This window comes from Callithrix jacchus, chromosome 17 (genome assembly GCF_049354715.1).
Source record: "Callithrix jacchus isolate 240 chromosome 17, calJac240_pri, whole genome shotgun sequence".
In the NCBI taxonomy this organism is placed as follows: Eukaryota; Metazoa; Chordata; class Mammalia; order Primates; family Cebidae; genus Callithrix; species Callithrix jacchus.
The window spans coordinates 54,132,018-54,155,675 of NC_133518.1; the positions used below are offsets into that span (position 1 = coordinate 54,132,018).

The following is a 23,658-nucleotide window of genomic DNA, read 5'->3' on the forward strand; positions in this document are numbered from 1 at the left end:
AAGTTTTAAGTCTATTACAGCATAGTCAATCTATGCTTAAATCTTCAAGATTTAAAACTTCATTTTTGTATTTCCCCAGCTGTCAACACCGAGGATGGTTCATAATTTATTTGACATGTGGCTAGATCAGAATGGAGATCCCAGTCAAACAATATCAGGGCTGGAAGAGAGTTTGCCCATCATTTAGTTTAGATGCTCCCATTTCACTGATGAAATGAGTGAAATCTCAGGAGATAATGATCCTCTCCCAAGGATCTATACCTGGTTAATATCAGTGCAAAGACTGAAAACCTGGTCCCCTAAGTCATAGACAGCATTCCTTCATCTAAGCAGCCTCAGTGGGGGTCTCAGAATATGTATCTGCTATGCCTCCAAACAAACTATTTAAAGGCATGGGCTCCAGCCTCTGATTCCTGGATTCTTATACACCCTGGCTCCACCACTCCCTGACTGTGTGACCCGGGAGAACTGACTTGCTCACTCAGTGCCTCCCCTTCTCATCAACATTCTGAAGGACTGTTCCGAGAATGAATAGAATTAACTATAGAAACCACTTAGCACAATACTCCCCATAGAGTAACTTTTCACAAAACAGTGGTTATTTTTACTTAGGTGCCATTATTTAGTAAATGGCTAAGGGGCTGGAGGAGGAAAGGACAACACTTGTTGGACATATATACCAGGTACCATGCCAGACACTTTACAAACATCACCATATTTAATCCTTAACAGCTCTGGTAAGATAGGTATTGCCCTTCACATTTTAGAGAGAAGGAAATTAAACCCAGATAAGCTGATATAATTTACCAAAGCTGTACAGCATATTAAGAGGCAGAGAGAAAGTCCAGGCGCAGTGGCTCATGCCTGTAATCCTAGCACTTTAGGAGGCCAAGGTGGGCAGATCACCTGATGTCAGGAGTTCGAGACCAGCCTGACCAACATGGAGAAACCCCATCTCTACTAAAAATACAAAATTAGCCAGGCGTGGTGGTGCATGCCTACAGTCCTAGCTACTAGGAAGGCTGAGGCCGGAGAATCACTTGAACCCAGGAGCCAGAGGCTGTGGTGAGCCGAGATCGTGCCATTGCACTCCAGCCGAGGCAACAAGAGCGAAACTCCATCTCAAAAAAAAAAAAAGAGGCAGAGAGACAATTCAAATCCAGGTCTCAGCTCCAAAGCCTGCACTTTGCACCATCATATGCTATGCAGTTTAGTTTCTATCAGCTCCAAAAAAAGTTTTCCTATGCTTTTTTTTTTTTTTTAAGACAGAGTCTCGCTTTGTCACCCAGGCTGGAGTGCAGTGGCACAATCTTGGCTCACGGCAACCTTCGTCTCCCAGGCAGGTTCAAACAATTCTCATGCCTCACCCTCCCAAGTAGCTGAGATTACAGACATGCACTACAATACCCAGCTACTACTTTTTCCTTTTTTGCATTTTAGTAGAGACAGAGTTTCCCCATATTGGCCAAGCTGGTCTCGAATTCCCAGCCTCAAGCAATCTGCCTACCTCGCCTCCCAAAGTGCTGGGATTACAGGCGTAAGCCACTGTGCCCAGCCTCCTATGCTTTTTTTTGACCCTAAGTTTCGTTAACACTGAAGTGTGGTTTTCTTTAATAAGTTCCAAGTGGGGATGTAGATCTAATTTCTATCAACAAATGTAATACCAGGACTGTCTTTCCCCAGAGAAGACCCAGCAAAACCAGTGTCAGGGAAAGAAAACAGCACATCTATCTGGACTTGCCCAAGGGCTTTAGAACCTAACCACCCCGAATTTATAAAGCATCTATCTAAATATTGTAACTCTGGCTGTAGGCTCCACTCATATTTTCTAATAGGCATTGAAGCCATGATATAATTTTTTCTCTCAGACAAGTTTTAAGAAATGGGCAAAGTGGCAAAGAATTCCCTAAGGCAAGACCCTCAGCATTGCTAAAAACTGTCCATCTTTCCTTTACTGTTGCTGGCTTATTGAGGGTCACTGGGAAGACTAAGCAAAGCTGTTGCTTTGATGGCTGGTTAACCGTTAAAGCGCCTCGGGAAGACACTGAAACATGGTTGTTTATGACGTCTCCCACAGGAAGAAAGGGGGGAAAAGAAGTCCTATGGGCCTCAAAACAAATCACTGTCTTACATCACCATGAGGGTGGCAGTTTCCAAATACGGCCTATAATTCTTTGGCACTGCCCCAGTATCAACAAGAATTAGAATCCAGGTGGGCTCACCAACAGATTCTAACAGAAGTGCTGCTCTGCTTCCAAGGCTCAGTCAGAAAAAGCCATGAAGCGTCCACCTGGTCATCTTGGGACACTCACTCTGGAAGAAGCCAGAAACCAAAAGGGAGCAAAAGTACCATACTAGAAAGGTCACACGTAGGCACTCTGGCTGCGACTCCAGCTGAGCTCCCAGCACAAGCTTGCAGAGCCAGCGTCCTCTGTCAGACCAAGAGTAGACCGTCTCCGATGTCCACCAGGTCCTCAAACCAGTATAACCCAGGCTGACATCTGACGGCACACAACTCCTCAAGCAAGGACTGCCCAGCTGAGCCCTCTCAAAACCTCTCCAAATTCCTGATCCACAAATCATAGGCAAAATAAAACAGTTGTTTTAAGCTATTAAGGCTTGGGATAATTTCTCAGGCAGAACAGTAACCAGAACAATGAAGAACACCACCACCCCCATTTTGTTTCTTCTTCCAATAAAGCCGAAAATCAAGTAAGAGAACATTAAATCTGTGGGCTTCAAATCCAGGAAAACAAAGCTGGAAACAAAAGGGTGTGGTGAAAGAAGGCAACCAAACCCCATTCATCATGCTTTGGTTGAGTTTAATGCCAAACAATAAAAGATTTATATTAAGAAGACTTCGCTGCAGTTATAATAAACAGCGGATATTCCTCTCATTGTCTCCCTGATAGCAATTTCTTTCTGTCAGAGCAAACATTAATATCTCTTAGATAATCCAGCAAAACACAGCAAAGGGAAAAAAATCAGGCAAGAATAGAACAAAATTTTTTCCATCTTCCTTTAAGGAAATGAAAGGGGCTGACTTGCTGAGCTCTCTAAGAGCTGCTTTGCAAATTTTGTGATACTCTTGGTTAAAATGCACTACAAAAAGCAGTACAGTCTTTAATGATGGAAACACCTACCTGGCAATCAGCAGATTAAGTAACTCTCAAAGAGAAGGGCTAGGCAAAGCTACCTGGGCTGCCTGCCAAAGGATGAGGTTCAATAGATGTTTAATTCATCCAGCCAACACACACACACACCCCCCACTACATTAAAGTCCCTACAACACATGCTGACAAAGAAAAATAACAGCTCAAAATTAAAAGGCTACAGTCCACAGGGACTCGATCTCTATCAACCTGGGGATTTGAAGACTCTCATCAACCACAGGGATAGCAATGAATCCATCAACACCCATAGCTGGTCTTCTTTTGAGATGACACCTCAGAGTCAGCGGATGCGCACCTTGAATACAGCTGGGGATACAGTCACATGATTTGTGGGGAAGTCAGCGTCAACTGCAACAAGCGCCTCTGACCCTATCATGGGTTTTAGCTGAGGGGCCAGGACAGTCTGTGTATTACCTTGTTGGTCTTTATAGCTTAAAAGGAAAACAGGTCTAGTTTTTTTAAGGCAATACGGTCCATGTCAATATTGGATAGCTATTTCCATGCTCTAGCCAATGCCAGAACATCATTTTGGCCACTAGTATCATTTTGCTAATGTGGCTACCGTGAATGCAGTTGTGCAAGAGAACCTATAGGTGCCCACATTTATCCATTTAGAAGTGACGCTAACAGTAAAATGCACAGAGTAACTAAGTTCGAATATCAGCATATTCTTAATATTTGGAATGTTTTCCATTATATCTTGACTTTTTTTGTATTTTCTAAATAAGCATATAAATGAAGGTTTCTTGGCTGTAAAAGATCTAAAGTGCCTTTAAAGCACTTTTCATCCTTCCATGAATTATAACTACAGTAGCTTAACAATATACTAATTCATCAAGCAAACCCACGACATCAGGGTTTATCTATAGTTAAGGCAGGAACAACCAATCCAAAGTTTTTCCCATCAGCATTCATAGTTCCTAAAATTCCTTCCAGAGAAATTCATTTCTTTGGTTTAAAAGACATTATTTTTTTTACAATAAGCTTCATTCCCCACCCCCATGCCATGAAAATTATAACATAGGGTCACTGTAAATATTTCAGAAAACACCAAGAAATGAAAACTAAAAATCACCAGCATCTTCAGCAGTAGCAACAACACCTGGCAACATGAGGGCACACTTTTCTAGAGCCTGGCTCCACAAACACCGCGGAGATGGATCCTCCCCCAACTGTACATCAAGACTTCTGTAGCATAAAAACAAACTAGGAAAGTAAAATGCCCCTGGGATGTCACAACAACATCAAATTGCAAAAAAAAAAAAAAAATTCTAAAGCCTTACTCTCAACTTCCATATTTACTTCACCATAATTAGTAACAATCAGTTCATATTCTTTGGCCCACATGAGAATATGTTGGCTGGGTGCAGTGGCTCACACCTGTAATCTTAGCACTTTGGGAGGCTGAGGCAGGTGGATGATTTGAGGTCAGGAGTTCAAGCCCAGCTTGACCTATATAGAGAAACCCTGTCTCTATTAAAATACAAAAATTAGCCGGCCAGGGTAGGCAGGCACCTATGATCCCAGCTACTCGGGAGGCTGAGGCAGGAGAATCACTTGAAACCAGGAAGCGGAGGTTGCAGTGAGCCAAGATCGCGTCACTGCACTCCACCTTAGTGACAGGGCAAGACTCCCTCTCAAAAAAAAAAAAAAAAAAAAGAATAACTATATTAGGCCTGTCTTCTCATATGTATATATTCTTTTACTATATATATGGTTTTATATATGCTCTCTCTATAGTTTTATATATATTTTACGTATAGCTTAATTTTTTTCCCACTAAATAGACCATGGCCATTTTTTCATATCCACACATCTTTTTTTTAAAGTGAAAGTCCACTCTTAAAATGCTAACACCCACGAGCAAGGCAGAATGTTATATGCTAATGAGGCAACATCTGCATAAATGGACAGGTTCTGGGGAGGGAAAGGAGAACACATCAGCCTGTCTGAAAACAGACTGGGAGGCCAGGTGTGAAGGCTCATGCCTATAATCCCAACACTTTGGGAAGCTGAGGCAGGAGGACTGCTTGAGCCTAGGCGTTCAAGACCAGCCTGGGCAACACGGGGAGACCCCTCCCATCTCTATAAAAATAAAAATTAGACAGGCATGGTGGTGCACTCCTGTAGTCCCAGCTACTTTGGAAACTGAGGTGGGAGGATCGCTCGAGCCCAGGAGTTCAAGGCTGCTTGAGCTCTGATTGTGCCACTGCACCCCAGCCTGGACAACAGAGACCAGGAGGCAGGCTGCAGCAGCTCACGCATATAATCCCAGCACTTTGGGAGGCCAAGGTGGGAGGATCACTTGAGGTCAGGAGTTGACCAGCCTGGCCAACGTGGCAAAACCCCATCTCTACCAAAAACACAAAAATTAGCCAGGCATGGTGGCACATGCCTGTAATCCCAGCTACTCGGGAGGCTGAGGCACAAGAATCGCTTGAACCTGGGAGGCAGTGGTTGCAGTGAGCTAAGATCACATCACTGTACTCCAGTTTTTGAGACCCTGTCTCAAAAAATAAATAAATAAAGCAGGGCTCACTCAGGGAAACTAATTTCCACATCACAGCAGACAGGCCACAGCACAATGCCCTGCCGAACCAGTGACTGCAAAGTCCATGCCGCTGTATGGCTTGTACGAGCCCTCCTTCTGGCCCTTTTCCCAGTGCCAATCTGACAAAGAAAGGTCATGGCAGGACCTGGGGAAGAGAACCACAGAGCAACTGCCAGGCCCCATGGCCAGTTTGGCCCCAGTGGACATCTCATTGGAACCGTCTCTGTTTGCAGCACCCAGTGGGTCTCAGTCCTCCCTGCCAGCCAAGCACACAGGCGGCCCTCTTGTCCACTCAGGCCGGGCAACTTTCAAAGCACTCCCTCACACAGCATCCCTTACCATCCTCCAGGCAACCACGGGATGTAGGCAAGAATCGAAGACCCCAGATGTGAAGATGAGGAAACTGAGGCTTCCACGTGCCAAGTATCCTTGGAAGTCAGCAGACCTCTAATTTCAACCTACATCACCTGATGTCAAGACAGCTTCTTCCCTCCACCTGCCCTTCCCCATGGCTTTGGGTTTTGGTTATTTCACAGCAAAAACTGAGACATGATCCCATTTTAGAGAAGAAATTGAGGCACAGAGATTACATAATCTGCCAGAGATCCCACAGTTAAAAAGAGGGAGCTGGGATTCAGTGCCAGGTGGTCTCTAGCTCCAGAGACCAAGCTTTGCCAGCTGTCTTACAGCTAAGTCACTCTACAAGTTTCAAATCTTTCCCCACTCACCTGCTTCCCCAAAGGAAAATAAGCAGTATAGGGGCCACTGAAGCCCCCTATACTCTAAGCACCACCACTCTGATGGCCAAACTTCAAGTCAGAACTGTGGGAGCAGTGCAGCAGCCCCGGTCCAGGCTACCTTGAAGATGTGCAGAAAGACCTCACACATGTTTTTTCTTTACAATCAGCCAATCACCAAAGGTCCGGTTAACACTCCACCTCTTCCCGCCCCAACCTTCCTCAGGGGGCAGATGATGTCTGTAACGTCAGCTCTCTGCCTCCTTCACTTTAAGGCTGCTCTGGATTTTATCTTCAGACTATTTGGGATCTGCACACCTCAACTCTGATGCCCCCTACTTCAACAAAGCTTTGTGTGGCCTCCCAAATGTCCCTGAGTGACTCTACCAGGGCCTCCCTCACTCCGCTACAATTGCTTGTGTGGATTCAGGAGACAGCAAGCTCCATAAGGCAGGGACGTGCCTGATTATTTGTTGACCACCCTGGTCCCCAGCACCCCACACAGTATTTGCTGCAGGAAGGCCTCCAAGCCAATGATTACTTCAACCAGATCTCACCTACGTACAAGAAGGTCGGGGGTGCACGGGCTCTGCCAGCCCAGACTGGGCAGCCTGCCACCAGGCCTGGAATCTGGTGCAGCTTCAAGAAATAGTTCCTCCTCCCTCCCCAGTCCATCTATTGCCTCAAACATTCCCTAGCAGTTTCTTCAAAGCACAGCTGAGTCTTACAGGACCTAGTCCCGAGTGCATTCCCCCAACACATGTTCTGAAGGAGAAAGTACTAGGACATAACACTGTCCTGTGATAGAGGAATTTTTCTCCTGATTTGTGCTAATAATTCATGAGAGACGGGCCAGGTGGCTTCCATTTCACCCCCACCTCCAAGTAAGTATCTAAGCTCAAAACAGAGTTTTTGGTTCTACCATTGCTCCTAGGATAAAAAAAAAAAAGTTTTAGGTTTTGTTCTTAAGAGAAAATATCTGCTGATTTTTGGAGGGAGGAAAGGCAGAGATCATGGGTGCTGGCTTAAGTGTGTTTGAGGAACACAGATACTCAGAAACAAATCTTTTTTCTGAGATGGAGTTTTGCTCTTATATTCCAGGCTGGAGTGCAATGGTGCAATCTTGGCTCACCAAAACTTCCACTTCCAGGGTTCAAGCGATTCTCCTGCCTCAGCCTTAAGAGTAGCTGGGATTACAGGCATGTGCCACCACACCTGGCTAATTATGTATTTTTAGTAGAGACGGGGTTTCTCCATGTTGGTGAGGCTGGTCTCCAATGCCCGACTGCAGGTGATCCGCCCGCCTGGGCCTCCCAAAGTGCTGGTATTACAGGCATGAGCCACTGCAACCAACCAACAAATGATTTTTCAAGCCACCCTACAAGTATAAGCAGAAACTATTCATATCTAAGCTGAGCAGGGAGGAAAAGAACATAAGCATTTACCATTCACTGCTTTTGCTCCCGGGGGTGGGGGAATTCTGGGAGCTAGAAAAGTCAGCTTTGGATTACTGGGAGCCAGAAGAGCTGTACGCGGTAATCAGGCTCTGCTGTGCCCTGCCTGGCGCATGGCCCCTGGCCCCTGGCCCCCCCCCCCGCCCCTACCCCTACCCCTACCCCCAACTCCACCTCCTCCTAGGACCACTTCACAGCCCTGGAACAGCTCCTTTCAGGGCAAGCACAGGAAATGATGAAAACACTGTATATTGTGCTTAAAACCACATATATATGGGCATGAAATATTACAAATCTTTATTCTGATTAGACTTAGAAATTCTGTGTGGCATCTGTTTTAACAAACATTTGAAAAGAGATAGATCTACATAATATGCATTTTAAAATTACATCAGCATATGGAGTTTTATTACCTCACCTGACAGGGCTGTCACACACCTGAATAACCCATTTATCTCTGACTCGTCGCCTCCTCTTCCATCCATTGCTCACCCATGCCTGGCACAAGGCCCCCTTGCTGGTCCTCAGCTAGGCCAGGCCCACTCCCACCTTAGCACTGATGCGCCCTCCAGCTGGAATGTTCTTCCCCCACAGGGCCTGAGGTTTGCTCACTCTCTCCAGACAATACTGCATTCCTCTCCCTCCCCCTCCCCCTAAACACCCACAAGCTGAGTCCCCTTCCAGCTGCTCTCCTCCTTCACACACATCAGATAACCTACTCTGTGTATTTTAACTCTCTGCTGCATTTTCCACCCCCTCTACAATGTAAGCCTCAGAAGAGCAGGGACTTCTGTCCATTATCTTCACTGCTCTGACACCATCACCTAAAACTGCCCCATCACATAGTAGGTACTCAATAAATACTTAGTGAATTTAAAAGCTGGCCAGGCATGGTGGCCCACACTTGTAATCTCAGCATTTTGGGAGGCCGAAGGAGGCAGATAGCTTTGTGCTCAGGAGTTTAAAACCAGCCTGGCAACACTGTAAAACCATCTCTACTAAACATACAAAAATTAGCCAGGTGTGATGGTGTGCACCCTTGGTCTCAGCTACTTGGGAAGCTGAAGCTAGAGACTCGCTTGAACCCAGGAGGCAGCGGCTGCAGTGAGCTGAGTTTGTGCCACTGTATTCCAGCCTGGGCAACAGAGGGAGACCCTGTCTCATTAATAAATAAATAAATAGGCTGGTCGCCTGTAATCCCAGAACTTTGGGAGGCCGAGGTGGGTGGATCACAAGGTCAGGTGTTGGAGACCAGCCTGACCAACATGGTGAAACCCCGTCTCTAAAAAAATAAATAAAATTAAAAAATAAAATTTTTAAAAATAATAAATAAAACTGACTGATCAATGGATCTGTGGGAAAATGTTTATTTTCCTAACTTAGAACATCAGGCTAATATCCAGGGCCTCTCTGGTTAAAAGGTTCCTCCTTTAACAACTTGAAAAGATTGGCTTTCACTGATATAAATCAGAGTGCAAAGGGGACCCAGCACTGTTCAAATAAGGTCAGAGGCAAACCCAGGTTGCAGGAAGAGACAGACATCCAACTGACACGGCAGATGGCGGGCATCCAGAGGCCCTTCTGCAACCTGGAGTTTAAACGGCCAAGACAGGAAATGGGATGTTAAAAGTGAGCATCTACAGAAAAACCTTCAGGAAAAAATAAAGGTAAAAAAAAAAAAGTGAGCCTCAGGAGCAACACCTCAGTATACAGCTACCCACGGACAACCGCACTGCAGCTTGTGAGCACGTCGGCAACTACTACAAGCCTGGCCACCAATGCAGCTTCATCAGACAAAAATCACGAGAGGTGCTGAACACCCCAGATCATAACCAGCAGGCAAAGGGAAAGGAAATGGGAAGCAAAGCACCTTCCCCCGGGGGCCCTGAAAGTAGACTATTATTTGCCAATTCCATACTTGTGAATTCGTCCACTCACCAAAATGTGTACGAAGCCCCAAAATCAATAAGCGCAGCCCTTTCAGGTCCCTTTACCGACCTATGCTAAGCAGTGAAAATTTCCCAGCTGAGGCTGCACAGAGCGATGCCCTGCCCTCCTCCTTTCTGTGCTCGTCGTATAAACAAGTGTCCTTTTCATCGTCCACTTAGTGTCATGTCTTCACACTTTTATGCTTTCTTTGGTGATTTTGCTGTTGAACATGGCCCATAAGGGTAGTGCTAAAGTGCTATCTAGCTAGCATTCCTGAACACAAGCAGGCTGTGATGTAGCTTGCCGAGAAAATACATGTTAGGTAAGTGGCTCCGAGTTGAATACTAATGAATCAATAATATATAGTAAATAAAGTGTCTTTTAATGGAAACTGAAAAGATTACTATTGATCAGTTGATGAAAATGATGTGACCACAGCTTGCTCGGAGCCCTGCATTTTCCCTACAACAATGGTTCCGTATTCACTAATTCAGTGTGCACAACTTTATGGAATACAAGTACCACAAAAACAAGACTTAGCTGGTCGGGTGCAGTGGCTCATACCTGTAATCCCAGCACTTTGGGAGGCCGAGGGGCGGATGGTGAGGTCAGGAGTTCAAGACCAGCTTGGCCAACATGGTGAAACCCCATCTCTACTAAAAATACAAAAATTAGCCCGGCATGGTGGTACATGCCTGTAATCCCAGCTACTTGGGAGGCTGAGGCAGAAGAATTGCTTAAACCCAGGAGGTAGACGTTGCAGTGAGCTGAGATCATGCCACTGCACTCCAGTCTGAGCAAAAGAGTGAGACTCTGTCTCAGACCAAAAAAAAAGACTCGACTATATATATTAAAATGGCTCACTTTCCTGCCCCGATGCCTGGGCATACTCCCCTTGACCACCCCACTGGCTCACTCCATCTGTTCCTCTGCAAACAGAGGCTCTCCTGCAGGCATCTGCTCATGCATCCTCCAGCAGCACCCCTCCAGTGTCTCTGTCACATTTCTTACTGTAGTTATTACCACTAGTAATTACTATCCCCTCTCTGCCCCTCACCCCAACCAAAAATGTCAACTCCTAGAGGAGCCTTTGTCTTGTTCACCCACATAACTGCAGTGGCCAACAGTGCCTGACAAGCAGTTGGTGCCCAGCAGGAAGAGTGCCATCCCACCTGACTCCTTTGTGACAGAAAGCACCTATTCAACCTGTGCCAACCAGTGCCACATGTAGCTACTAACACTTGAATTGTGTCTAGTCTCAACTCAAATGTGCCCTAGGTGTAAAATATGCCGTAGATCTTAAAGACTTAATGCAAAAATATATGCAAAATATCTATAATTTTTTAATAGCAAGTCCATGTTGAAATTGTACTGTCTCAGATATTTCGGGTTAAACAAAATAAATTCATTTCAGCTGTTACTTTTTCCTTTTTAATGTGCTGCTAGGGAGTTTTTCATTGCTTATGTAGCCCATATTATATTTCTATGAGTCAGTCTGGGTTGTAATACCGTGAAAAGGCCAGCCAGCAACCCGGCCCAGCCCTGGCCACCCCCTCACACCCTCCAGTTCGCCTCTCACACAGTCCAAATGCTCTCCAGACTCAGGCAGGAAGCACCTGTCCGGTGGCTTCCTGTGACACACAAATACCTAAGAGTATTCCAAAATGAGATTCAGAAGTCAGGGCTAAAAAGAGTTTAACAGATTAACCAATTTCACCCCAGGAAGGTAAGCACTCTGGAGGCTGAGACATGCATGGGCCATCTTGTTCATTACCCAGAACAGTGGCTGGCACATAGTAGGCGAGCAATTAGAATCAATCAATGCTTTGGTGGGGAGGGGGGAGAAGACTTTCCAGGCTGGTTATGGCAACTCCTGCCTATAATCCCACCACTTTGGGAGGCCAAGGTGGCAGGATCACTTTGAGGCCAGGAGTTCAAGAGCAACCTGGTCAATACAACATGACCCCATCTTTACAAAAACGTTTAAACATATGAAAAAATAGCCGGGTATGGTGGCATGCACCTGTAGTCTCAGCTGCTGGGGAGGATGATGCAGGAGGATTGCCTGAACCCAGGTGTTTGAGGTTGCAGTGAGCTGTGATTGCACCCCAGCACTGGGGATAACAGGACAGAGGAACCAGAAGAGACCTGGAAAATGCCTGGGAGGAAGCATGGCTGGAGGATGGGAGGCATGGCTCTGATGCATCATAGAACCACGAGATGCTGAGCCTCTGAGTCCTCATCTGGAAAGCAAATAGTCCCTACCCTCCTTGTTCTCCAGGCCAGAACATTCTATGATGACAGTAATTTAATAGAGTGGCAACTGGGCTCTTGAAAGGTGGCTATTGTGACTGAGGAACTGAATTTTAGTCTTACTTCATTTTAATTGACTTCATTAACCAGACGTGGTGGTGCACACCTGTAGTCCCAGCTACTCAGGAAGCTGAGGAATGAGAATCACCTGAGCCCAGGAGGTGGCGGCTGCTGCAATGAGCAGACATCGCACCGCTGCACCCTAGCCTAAACAGAGCAAGACTCTGTCTCAAAAAAATTTTTTTTGCATTAAATTCAAATAGCCACACATTGCACATGGCTACCATATAGGACAGAACAGCTGGTATGACAAAATGGACTGGAATAAAGCGTAAAAAAAACACTCTATAAATGCTAAAGCCCTACAGGAATGATAGAGGTTTTGTTGTTTAATGCATTAGAAATCTGAGCTTCCAAGAGGTTCCAGTTACTCACTTCACAAAGAGACTCAATTCGTAAGTGAAAGAAACGTAAATAAACACTGATTTTACTTTACTTGGGAAGAAAGAGAGCCCGTGCTCTTGTACACCTACGATGGAAATGGAGGTGGTTAACGATAACCCTTCACACAGCTCAGAGCAACAGGCTTTTTAATCCACCTTGCTACATCCTGATTTGGTAACTCCAGGGGCTACGCATGCAGCAGAATCAAGGCTGCCAGTGAATCCTGGCAGATGATATTCCTGTCTCCTGTACCCTCGCTCTCAGAAACCACATGCTTCTTGTCCCTTCTACTGACTTTTGCTATTTCTCCTGCTACAGAAACAGACCTTGCCAACAGCTGCCTGTACTGGGACACTGCATTGGGAGTCCCTTCTGAGCTCTGACAGTCACTCACCCAAATATATACAATGTTCAAATTTGCTGATGGGTGGTAAAAAAAAAACCACCACTACTGGGAAGGGGTGGGGAACCAAAGGGAGGCTGTGAGGAATGCCAACTTGTTTACACTCTGGTTGGAAAACGTACACGAAATTCAAATCGGGTTTTAGTTTCCAACAATTTTTCCCAGCAGGAAAGCCCTTCCCGGTCTAAACAGCTTTTCGTTACCATTATAATTATATTCTATGCACAAGCAGACAATAAAGAAAGGAGCGGGGAAGCAGAAGGGGGAGTTAAACTAGGACAGGAAAGACAAGAAATGGTCTAAGTCAGAGGAAACAACGCAACACTTTCCAGGACAAAGGGTAGGAACCGCCCAGAACATGTAAGAGATTCTGTGAGCTCATTCATTATTCTCCATTAAAGAGTTCAGCTAATTTTCCCCTCTGTCCTTGCAGTCACATTAAAACTCCGGGCTTAAGCATTGTGCAATGCTCTGCACAGACTCAGTTTAGGCCCCATGGAGCTTCCATAATGAAAAACAACATGTGAAATCAGATCCACATGCGTTCCGCCCACAGGTTGAGCTCAGTGGTGTATTTTATTCTGTGAGACAGGGAGCTGTCGCTCAACTCGCAAGGAGGGGAGTCCAGCAATAACCCTCCAGTCAGAACACGAAATTAACCAGCTTTGTGCCGGTGTGACACCACTTCAAGAACAGGAACTCAGCTCTCTGTACCTCAAGTTCAGTCTCCCGTCTGTTGATATCATCCGTGGACTGATTTAACTTCTCCAGTTCTCCCTGGTGAAGAAAAGAGGGAGAAAAAAAGACTTAAGGGATCCATCTTTTGTTTCCAGTATAACTCAGTCCATAACCTGAAAAATTACCCCAGCCCAATTTGCAGGACAAATGAAGAACCAGTACTAATTCTTAAGGCAAACAGCTGAAGCTTGGCTAGAAAAGCAAATGAATGTCAGCATTTCTGAAACCATTTTCTTGACGGTGTCCCTTTTGAAAATGTCTTAAGGGACATTTGGAATTTGAGGTCAAATATTCCAGGTATGTGCCTTCAAGTAAACCCCACCTGTTACAAATGGCTTAATGGCCTAATCAAAACAGTACCATCTGCCTTGAGCAAGAACTTTGCTTAGAAAACAATAAAAGACAATAAGCAAGGCCAAGCCAAAAATATAAATCCAGTGAAATCAAGGGCAGAATTCTGGTATTAACTCATCAGAATTATTTTTCTGTAAAGGGTAAAAATCTTTTGACACTGCCAATTATTCAACCTACTTAGCTGGCTGTTTTAAACTAGCCTTAATTCTCTTCCTTTAAAAAAAAATTTACAAACTGACATTTTGTGAAAAACATCCAACATGAACTTAATTCGTCTTTACTATGCAAACAAAGGATCTTGCTAACATAATTCCACACCAATAACATGCGATTTATTCCAAACCAATTATTTTAATTACAGCATTCCTAATGCAAGGATTTTTTCCCCACCTGATCTTTATGTTGCTAACCTGACAATTCATTTAAACCCCAACCACTGAGTTAAGTGAGCTTGTAAATTGATCTGCGCACCAAAAAGCAATTAAGGATCCAGAAATTACAGAGCATTTTTAAAATCCATTTTTAAAAAATGATTTATTGAAAGGGTTGGGGAAAACGGGTCTTGGAAAGGGATTTGCTCTGCTTTTTGTTTAGGGGTGAAGAGGTTAAACTGTCACTCCTAGATCTCTCTTGGAAATGGAGGCACAGAAAGCCAGCCCAATCCCCTCGCCGCCTCCACGCATCAGCTTTGCGCAGCAGTTGTCCCTGATTTCTGTTCATGCCCAACCTCACAACAAGGGAAAGCAGGGTTTTAAGCAATTTCAGGCCAGACAGAACGTTGCACCGGTGGTGACAATAAGCCGCTGAGTTCGCTAACAATGAATCAGAGAAGGAAAACGGCTCAGGCCGAGCACCTCCGGCAGGTGAGGACGCTGCACCGGGGCACTGGGGCCAGCCCACGCCGCAGGGGCGGGCAACGCCCACCCGCCCACGGTGCCCGCCGCCCACGCAGGCGACCCCTCCTCGCAGAGCGTGGAGGCCGTGCCATCCCCGCGGCGCCGTGGCCGGGCCAGGGGCACCCCGAGGATAGCAGGGCGCCCCCGCCCCCTTTTTCCCTTTGTTGCACAACAGCCCAAACCACTAGGCACTCTGCGGCGACCCCGATCCTGCTAGGGGTCTGCGGGGGGCTGCCCGCAATAGAGTCAGGCCGCATCCACGCGGGCATTGCAGCCTTCATTGTGGAGACGATGAAATGGAGTATACAGACCCTCTCTTGCCACCAGAGCTACGCGGTCGCCAGTCCCCGGACCACAGTCACTGGGGGCTGCGAAGTGGGTGTCCGCTTAGACGCCGACTCCGCAGCATCCCCGGCGAAGCCCGGATGCGGGGCGACTCCGCGCGCCCTACCTGGATCCGGGGGTCCACCTCTTCTTCCTCCTCCAGCCCCTGCTCCATCCCCTCTTCCTCCTCCTCCTCTTCTTCCTCGTCCCGGGCAGGCGGCAGAAGCTCGGCTGGCTCCTCCGAGCGGCTCCGCTTCAGCGCCGCGTCCATGCGGGCAGCCGGCACGCGCGCAGCGCACTGGGTTCCGGAGCGCCCCGGGAATCGCAGCCGCCACAGGCTCGGCTGGAGCCGCCTTGCCACAGCCGGGCACTGTCGGGGAGCCGCGGGAGCCGACACCCGGGAGACGCAGCTCGCCGATGCGGATCGCTCCGGCCGCAGCGGAGCAGAGGAAATGGGCGCGGCCGCCCCCTTTCTGCAGCGGCCGTCAGCGCAGCGCCCGCTCCGCCCCCGTCCCGCCCCGGCCGCGCGTTCCCCGGCCAGTCCCAGCTACCCAGGTCTCCGTCACAAAACCCCAGCTCCCTCCACATCTCCGAGGTGGCAAAATAGGAGAGCACCCACCCCCTTGTCACTTAGCAGCCCGGATATATCTCAACTACGCAACGCAAGCCTCCGGCTTTCGGGAGTCCCCTTCTCCCTCCCTCCCCCGAGGCGCGTTGAGTGTGCGGTGGGAATGTGGGGTGCTTTCACGCTGAAGTCGCTTTCAGAAACCTGCGCTCAGTGACCCTCAACCAGTAAAAAGACTTGCCGAACCCCTGTACTTACCAAACCACATTCCTCCCCTTGGGCAACCCTTGGGAATGGGGCCTCCTCAAAGATTTCCCCAGAAAAGGAAACTAAAATGTGTGCTCACGTAGACGCAGGAGTGCAGAGAGGAGAACCAGCTGCAGTTCCGTGCGCAACTGCATGGCCGAAGGCTGCGGCCCCTCTGGGCGCGCCCCATACCCAAACACAGAGGTGCCGCGGTCCTACCTGAATACCGAGGCAGCATGGAGAATGCATTGAGCTGGGATGCCAGTGGGCTGACACAGCCTTTTTAAGGAGGTGGCAAGTGCAACCGCTGTTGATGGGCACGCTCTGGCCAGGAATTTGTGAATTAGTGAGACTTTCTGCCCACCATCAACGAGTAGGGAGGTCAAGCTTGCCTGGCAGACACAGCACCCGACAAAGCCAAACTGAAGGGGCACGCTTCTGCTTTTATGTCAGGGCCACTGTGATGTCAGGGGAACACGAAGAATGACCTTGGCAAAGCAGGTGAGCACATGGCTGCCAACGTCTCCCTCCCTCCAGAAATGCAGAACGTTCTCATGTTCTCGAGGGAGGCCTGTGGCCCATCCGCTTAAACAAAATTGTCCACCAGTTGTCCAAAATTTGTGGACAATTTTGCTTAAGAAAGGGGCTTCTTTCTGAGAACCTGTCATCAAAGCCACCTTATAACACCTGTGTCTAGTATGACGTGGTGGCTCATATCTGTAATACCAGCTCTTTGAGAGGCCAGGACGCAAGGATCACTTGAGGACAGGAGTTCAAGACCAGCCTGAGCAATACAGCTAGACCCCCCCCCCCCCCCCCGCTTCTCAAAATAAATAAATAAATTTGCTTCTGGTGGTTTTGTCAGAAACTAGGCTAGAGGGTTACTCCTTGGGCAAGGCACCACCCCATACCCCGCTGGCACTATAGTCCATTGTCTCCTGGAGGTAGTGCCATGGTTTGTTTCTAAAAAGGTCAGACCTGTTCATTGCTCTTTAAATCAAGGATGAGTCAGCGTTTGAAACGCCTGTGAGAGGCGTTTCAAAGCTCCTTGCTAAAGTATAGTTGCTTTTGGTTTTCCAATGATAGATGAAGCCAGGGACAAGATAGCCATAGGCGTCACTTTGTGACACATGAGCCACCAGTGTTCCCTGGTGGCTTTGAATTGACCCTCCAACTGGCAGGTACTTCCTAGCTCTGAATAAAGTGAGAGGGTTTGAAATAAAACAGAGAACCGTGGGGTCAGCCCTGACCATGAGAAATGCATCTCAGCTGGCAGCACTCCGTCCTCTCCATTCTCATCAGCTGGCAGCACCCCGTCCTCTCCATTCTAATCAGCTGGCAGCACCCCGTCCTCTCCATTCTCATCAGCTGGCAGCACCCCGTGCTCTCCATTCTCATCAGCTGGTAGCACCCCGTCCTCTCCATTCTCATCAGCAAACTCCGAAGTACATTTCTGCTTAAGCTTAGACCAACATAATGGTTCAAAATGTACCTATGAGACATAGCCCAGCTGCCTAAGAACATCAGTTCAGACTTTCGTCATCTTATTTTTTGGAGATCTGGGCCAGCTATAGTGCTAATCCCAGTAGTGTTTCTAAAGTTAAAATAAGAAAAATAACCAGTCGACCTTCCGTAGCCTCTTGAGTTCCACATATGTAAATTCAACTAACCAAAGACAGAAAATATTTGGGGGAAAAAAACACAACAATTTTTTAAATCTATATTTAAAAATACATGGCCAAGCATGGTGGCTCACACCTGTAATCCTAGCATTTTGAGAGGCTGAGGCAGGAGGATCACTTGAGGCTGGGAGTTCAAGACCAACCTGGGCAACAAAGTGAGACTGCCTCTTTCTCTAGAAAAAAAAAAAATACAGTATGTAACAACTATGTACCTATTTGCATTACATTAGGTATTGCAGGTAAGAAATCTAGAGATGATTTAAAGTATACAGAAGGAGCTGCCCGTGGTGGCTCATACCTGTAATCTCAACACTTTGGGAAGCCAAGGCATGTGGGTTGCTTGAGCTCAGGAGTTCAAGACCAGCCTGGGCAACATGGGGAAACACTAGCTCTGCAGAAACTACTGAAAATTAGCCAAATGTGGTGGCTCATGCCTGTAGTCCCAGCTATTTGGGAGACTGAAATCGGAAGACTGCTTGAGCCCAGGAGGCAGAGGTTGCAGTGAGCTGAGATTGCACCACTGCCCTCCAGCTTGGGTGACAGCAAGACCAGTCTCAAAATAAATAAATATATAAATAATAACAAAGTATACAGAAGGGGACAGACATGGTGGCTGATGCCTGTAATCTGTCTTTTGGGAGGCCAAGGCAGAAGGGAGGATTGCTTGAGGCCAGGAGTTTGAGACCAGCATGGGCAACAAAGCAAGACCTTTTAAATTTTGTAATTTAAAATAAAATTTATTTATTTATTTGTAAATAAAATTTTTTTTAATTAGCAGGGCATGGTAGCACATGCCTGTAGTCCCAGCTACTCTAGAGGCTGAGGTAGATCACTTGAGCCCTGGAAGTCAAGGCTGCAGTGACCCTGATCATGCCACTGCACTCCAGCCTGGATGATAGAGCAAGACCCTATCTCAAAAAAAACACTTTTCTAATGAAAAAAAAAGTATACAGGAGGCTGTATACAGGTTATATGTAAACACTGCCATTTTCTACCAGGGACATGAGCATCTCAGATTTTAGCATTACAGGGGTCCAGAAACCAATCCCCCTGGGATATCAAGGACAACTGCATATATTCCCTACTGGCACATATATAATGCACGTAAGTGCACATCGAAAGGCCTGGAAGGATTTACACCCAGTGAAGAGTGGCTACCTCTGGGGAAAAGGGAGAAGGGAGTGGCCTAGGATTGGCTGGGATGGGGGTAGGGGATCAAAGAAAACTTAGTTTCTTGGGAATGTTTGTATTTTTCACAAGGAGAATATGTTTATGATTATTTCGTGGAATTTAAAGATAAATATAAAATAATACATACGGTTGGGCACGGTGGCTCATGCCTGTAATCCCAGCTACTTGGGAGGCTGAGGCAGGAGAATCGCCTAAACCTGGGAGGCAGAGGTTGCAGTGAGCTGAGATACCACCATTGCTCTCCAGCCTGGATGACAAGAGTGAAACTCTGTCTCCAAAAAAAAAAGAAAAAAAAAAGAAATGAGAAAGCAAAAACCACACATACTTTTGGGGGAAGAGCACTCCAGAGACTGAAGCAGCATTTGCAAAGGTCCTGAGCAGGGAATATGCCTTGGATGTTGGTGAAAAAGCAAAGAGATCCATGTGTGTAGGGCAGAGACAGCCAGTGAGAGAGGGAGGGAGATGAAATCAGAGATGAGCATGTGGGTAGACCACATAGATGCTTTAGGTCACGGTAAAGAGTTTGGATTTTGTTCTGAGTGAGTGATCATGTAATAATTCTGGCTAGTGTATGGGAAATTGACTCAGTGGACATTGAGGAACAGAGGGCAGAAGAGACAAAGGAGATCCATTAGGCCGATGATCAGCCTCTTCTGATTGCTTCTCTTTTTTTCAGCAAAATAATGAGCAAGGTCATCAGCTGAGAAGGAGGGGATGGGGGCAGAGGGCATTGGAGGTTGGAGGAGAGAGGCTTTGTGAAAGAGCTGGCCAGGAGAGTTGGTGACTGAGTTGACCATGGAACTATATTACAATTGCCAGGCTGCACTGAGGACCCACCTATGGTTTGAGAATCCCAATGAAAACAGTCAGCAAGGACGAGTGGAATTTTCTACAGTACAGTCCCCAAATCATTCCCATCTTTCTAACCTTTGATTCAGGGCTTCATCATGGCTCCCTAGACTCTTTTACAGTCTCTCACCTGCTTATGTCCACACTTCCCTTTTGATCTAGTTTAGATTCCATGATCTGTCATTAAAATCACCACACCTGCGGCCAACCACAACTCCCTCGCCCTACCACAACTCCCTCGCCCTTCTCCATGACCACTGTAAGCACGTGGCACAATCCCAACCCTGGTTCAATCCCACAGCCTTACTACTTACTACCTGTACTCAGCAGCTAAACTAAAGTGCTGGGATTACAGGTGTGAGCCACCGCAATCAGCCAAAGAGTTGGAGTTTTTTTGTTTTGTTTTGTTTTGGGACAGAGTCTCGCTATGTCATCCAGGCTGGAGGGCAATGGCGTGATCTCAGCTCACTGCAACTTCTACCTCCTAGGTTCAAGCGATTCTCTTGCGTCAGCCTCCTGCATAGCTGGGATTACAGGCGTGTGCCACCATACCCAGCTAGCTTTTGTATTTTTAGTAGAGACGGGGTTTCACCATGTTGGCCAGGCTGGTCTTGAACTCTCAACCTCGTGAACCACCCACCTTGACCTCTCAAAGTGCTGGGATTATGGGCACGAGCTACCTACACTCCTGGCCTGTTTTTTTTTTTCAGACAGAGTCTCACTCTGTGGCCCAGGCTGGAGGGCAGTGGTGTGATCTCGGCTCACTGCAACCTTCACCTCCTGGGTTCAAGTGATTCTCCTACCTCAGCCTCCTGCGTAGCTGGAATTACAATCATACGCCACCACACCCAGCTAATGTTTATATTTTTAGTAGAGACGGGTTTCACCATGTTGGCCAGGCTGGTCTCGATCTCCTGACCTCAACTGATCCATCCACCTTGGACTCCCAAAGTGCCGGGATTACAGGCGTGAGCCACTATGCCCGACAGGGTTTTTATTTAATTTTTTTTTTAATTTTTTTTAATTTTTAGTAGAGACAGGGTTTCACCATGATGGCCAGACTGGTCTTGAACTCCTGACCTCAGGCAATCCACCTGCCTCAGCCTCCCAAAGTGCTGGGATTAAAAGGCATGAGCCACTGCTCCAGGCCTTATTTAATGTTTTTAAAGCAAATTGTGAAAGAAAGTGGTCCGCAACATTAATTCATTTGTATTTTTGTTTCGTTTTTTGTTTTTAGATCCAGACCTGCAGAAAGCAACATTAATTTAGTACACTTTTTGGCCCCTACTACATGCATGCACTATTTCTGGGGCTAGTTTGAGGGTCCTAAATATGTAGATGACAAATTTCTAGTCCTTTACTTGGGGAGTCAGGCCCTCACAAAAATTGTGCCCCGGGCCAAGTGTAGTGTCCCGCATTTGTAATCCCAGCACTTTGAGAGGCCAAGGGAGGAGGATCATTTGAGGCCAGGAGTTCAAGGCCAGCCTAGGCAACCTAGTAAGAGCCTCCCCACATCTCTACAAAAAAAAATTTTTTTTAATTAGCTGAGTGTGGTGGTGCATGCCTATAGTCCTAACTACCCAGGAGGGTGAGACAGGAAGATCACCTGAGCCCAGGAAAGTGCCATGAGCTAAGAAAGTGCCATGGCACTGTAGCCTGGGTGACAGAGTGAGACCCTGTCTCAAAAAAAAAAAGTGCCCCAAAGCAGCAGCCACATGAATCCCTCACTGTGAAGTTGACTCTGTCAAATTTCAATGACATTTAAATGAAGATTCCCTGCAACGCCAATTTTTTTTTTTTTAAATGTTTTGTGAGCCAGGCACGCTGGCTCATAATAGTAATTCCAATACTTTGGGAGGCCAAAGTGGGAGGATTGCTTGAAGCTAGGAGTCAACACCAGCCTGGGCAACATAACAAGACCCTGTCTCTAAAAAAAAGAATACAAAAACTAGCTAGGTGTGGTAGTGTGTACCTGTAGTCCTAACCACTCCAGAGGCTGAGGCGGGAGGATTGCTCGAGCCCAGGAGGTTGAGGCTAAAGTGTCAACCAAGACTACATCACTGCATTCCAGCCTGGGCAACAGATACAGATCCTGTTTCTAAATAAAGTAATTAAATTTAATTTAAAATGCTTTGTAACTATCTGTTAACTCCTAGAACAGAAACTGCTGTCTGGACTAAGAACGAATCCACATTCACATCACACTCTGGCGTCACCGACGGAAGAAACTGACAACCAGCACCCCCTCTTTCTCCACCAGTGATATTTACGTGGCACCTTAGGTAAGAGGTTGCAAACTAGAAGCGACTGATGAATCAGGTCTGGGGTATGTGCTACCTGGCCGACATAGCCAGCAGTTAAAACTAACATGAGGGAGCCTTGCAGCAGCAAGAGATTTTTAATTTCATCTTGGCTGTAGAGAGGGACTCACGGGCGCGCGCAGCCACCACATCCCACCCACATCCCCTGCACCAGCAAGGTCCCCCTAAAAAAAAGACTAACTTGAAAACAGTGATCTAACATGAAAATTCAGATAATTCAGAAAATTCAGAGAGTAGAGGAGACGTGAGGAGTGGCTGGCTGGCCCCTTTAGGATGTACTCTCAAGTTAACCTCAGAACCCCAGGGGCAGACCACTTACACCTGGCAGGCCACACACAGGTAAATGTCTGACTTCTACCCAGAGCACCCCATGGTAAGGTGTTGCAGGATAGCTGGCTCCATAGGTCTTCCTCCCGACTCTCTCTTCTCCTCCCAGCGATCCCTAAGGATCATGGCACATAACAAGGTTGAAGAGAATTTTAAGGTAGATTATACACCCTTGAACAATATTTTTTGACCACAAGTGACTGGTTCTAAGAATTCAAAGATCTATAGAAGCCAGTACTTTGAAAGGGATCAGAGCCTCCACATTAAAGAGGCATCTGTTTAGTTCAGTGATTCAGTGACATCAGTGTGTTGCCAAATTGTCTTGCGATGTGGCCACTCCCTTCTAATGAGAACATTTATTTTTGTCTAAATTGAATTAAACTCATCTCTTGATCCAGATGAATTACAGGCCACAGCACATAGAGAACCCAGGAAAGAGATTTTTTGTGTCTATCTGTACTCTTAGAGGAACTACAGATATTTAGGATGGTGCTGGAATCTTGGAGATGGAAAAAATGTTCCATTAAAAAGAAGAGGCCAGGTGTGGTGACTCATGCCTGCAATCCCGGCACTTTGGGAGGCAAAGGCAGGTGGATAACCTGAGGTCCGGAGTTCGAGACCAGCCTGACCAGTGGTGGCATGCAACTGTAGTCTCAGCTACTAGGGAGGTTGAGAGAGAAGAATTGCTTGAACCCGGGAGGCAGAGGTTTCAGTGAGCCAAAATGGCGCCACTGCACTCCAACCTGGGCAATAGAGTGAGACTCCATCTCAAAAATAAATAAATAAGAGTAGTCATTTAAGCAGCTCATATACTAAAACTGGAATGATACAGAGAAGACTGGCATGGCCCCTGCACAAGGATGACACACAAATCTGTGAAGTATTCCATTAAAAATAAATCATTCTACTATAAGGACACATGCACCCGGATGTTCATTGCAGCACTGTTTACAATAGCAAAGACCTGGAACCAACCCAAATGCCCATCGATGATAGACTGGACAGGGAAAATGTGGCACATATACACTGTGGAATATTATGCAGCAATCAAAAATGATGAGTTCGTGTCCTTTGTAGGGACATGGATGAACCTGGAGACCATCATTCTCAGCAAACTGACACAAGAACAGAAAATGAAATACCGCATGTTCATAGGTGGGT

The 23,658-nt window shown here is 46.7% G+C and overlaps 1 protein-coding gene and 1 non-coding gene across 5 annotated transcripts in view; one reads left to right on the forward strand and one right to left on the reverse strand.

Annotated features, from left to right (window-relative positions):
* The window catches only part of SH3BP5 (SH3 domain binding protein 5), a 77,975-nt gene extending 61,429 nt beyond the window's left edge, over positions 1–16,546 (reverse strand). For 2 of the 4 annotated variants that reach the window (XM_078354249.1, XM_035278188.3), the window contains exons 1-2: positions 15,444–15,761; positions 13,719–13,781 (exon numbers count right to left, since the gene is read on the reverse strand). In XM_078354249.1, coding sequence (XP_078210375.1) covers positions 13,719–13,781; positions 15,444–15,587 — 207 coding nt within the window. In that variant the 5' untranslated portion in view covers positions 15,588–15,761. Of the gene's footprint in view, positions 1–13,718; positions 13,782–15,443; positions 15,762–16,139; positions 16,207–16,346 lie in introns of those variants that run through there. The other 2 variants (XM_035278189.3, XM_035278190.3) reach the window with 2 other exon arrangements.
* Positions 16,547–23,288: 6,742 nt separating this feature from the next.
* On the forward strand, positions 23,289–23,392 carry LOC118149002 (U6 spliceosomal RNA). The gene has a single exon (XR_004736178.1). It is a non-coding gene; the product is annotated as a U6 spliceosomal RNA (small nuclear RNA).
* The last annotated feature ends 266 nt before the right edge of the window (positions 23,393–23,658 follow it).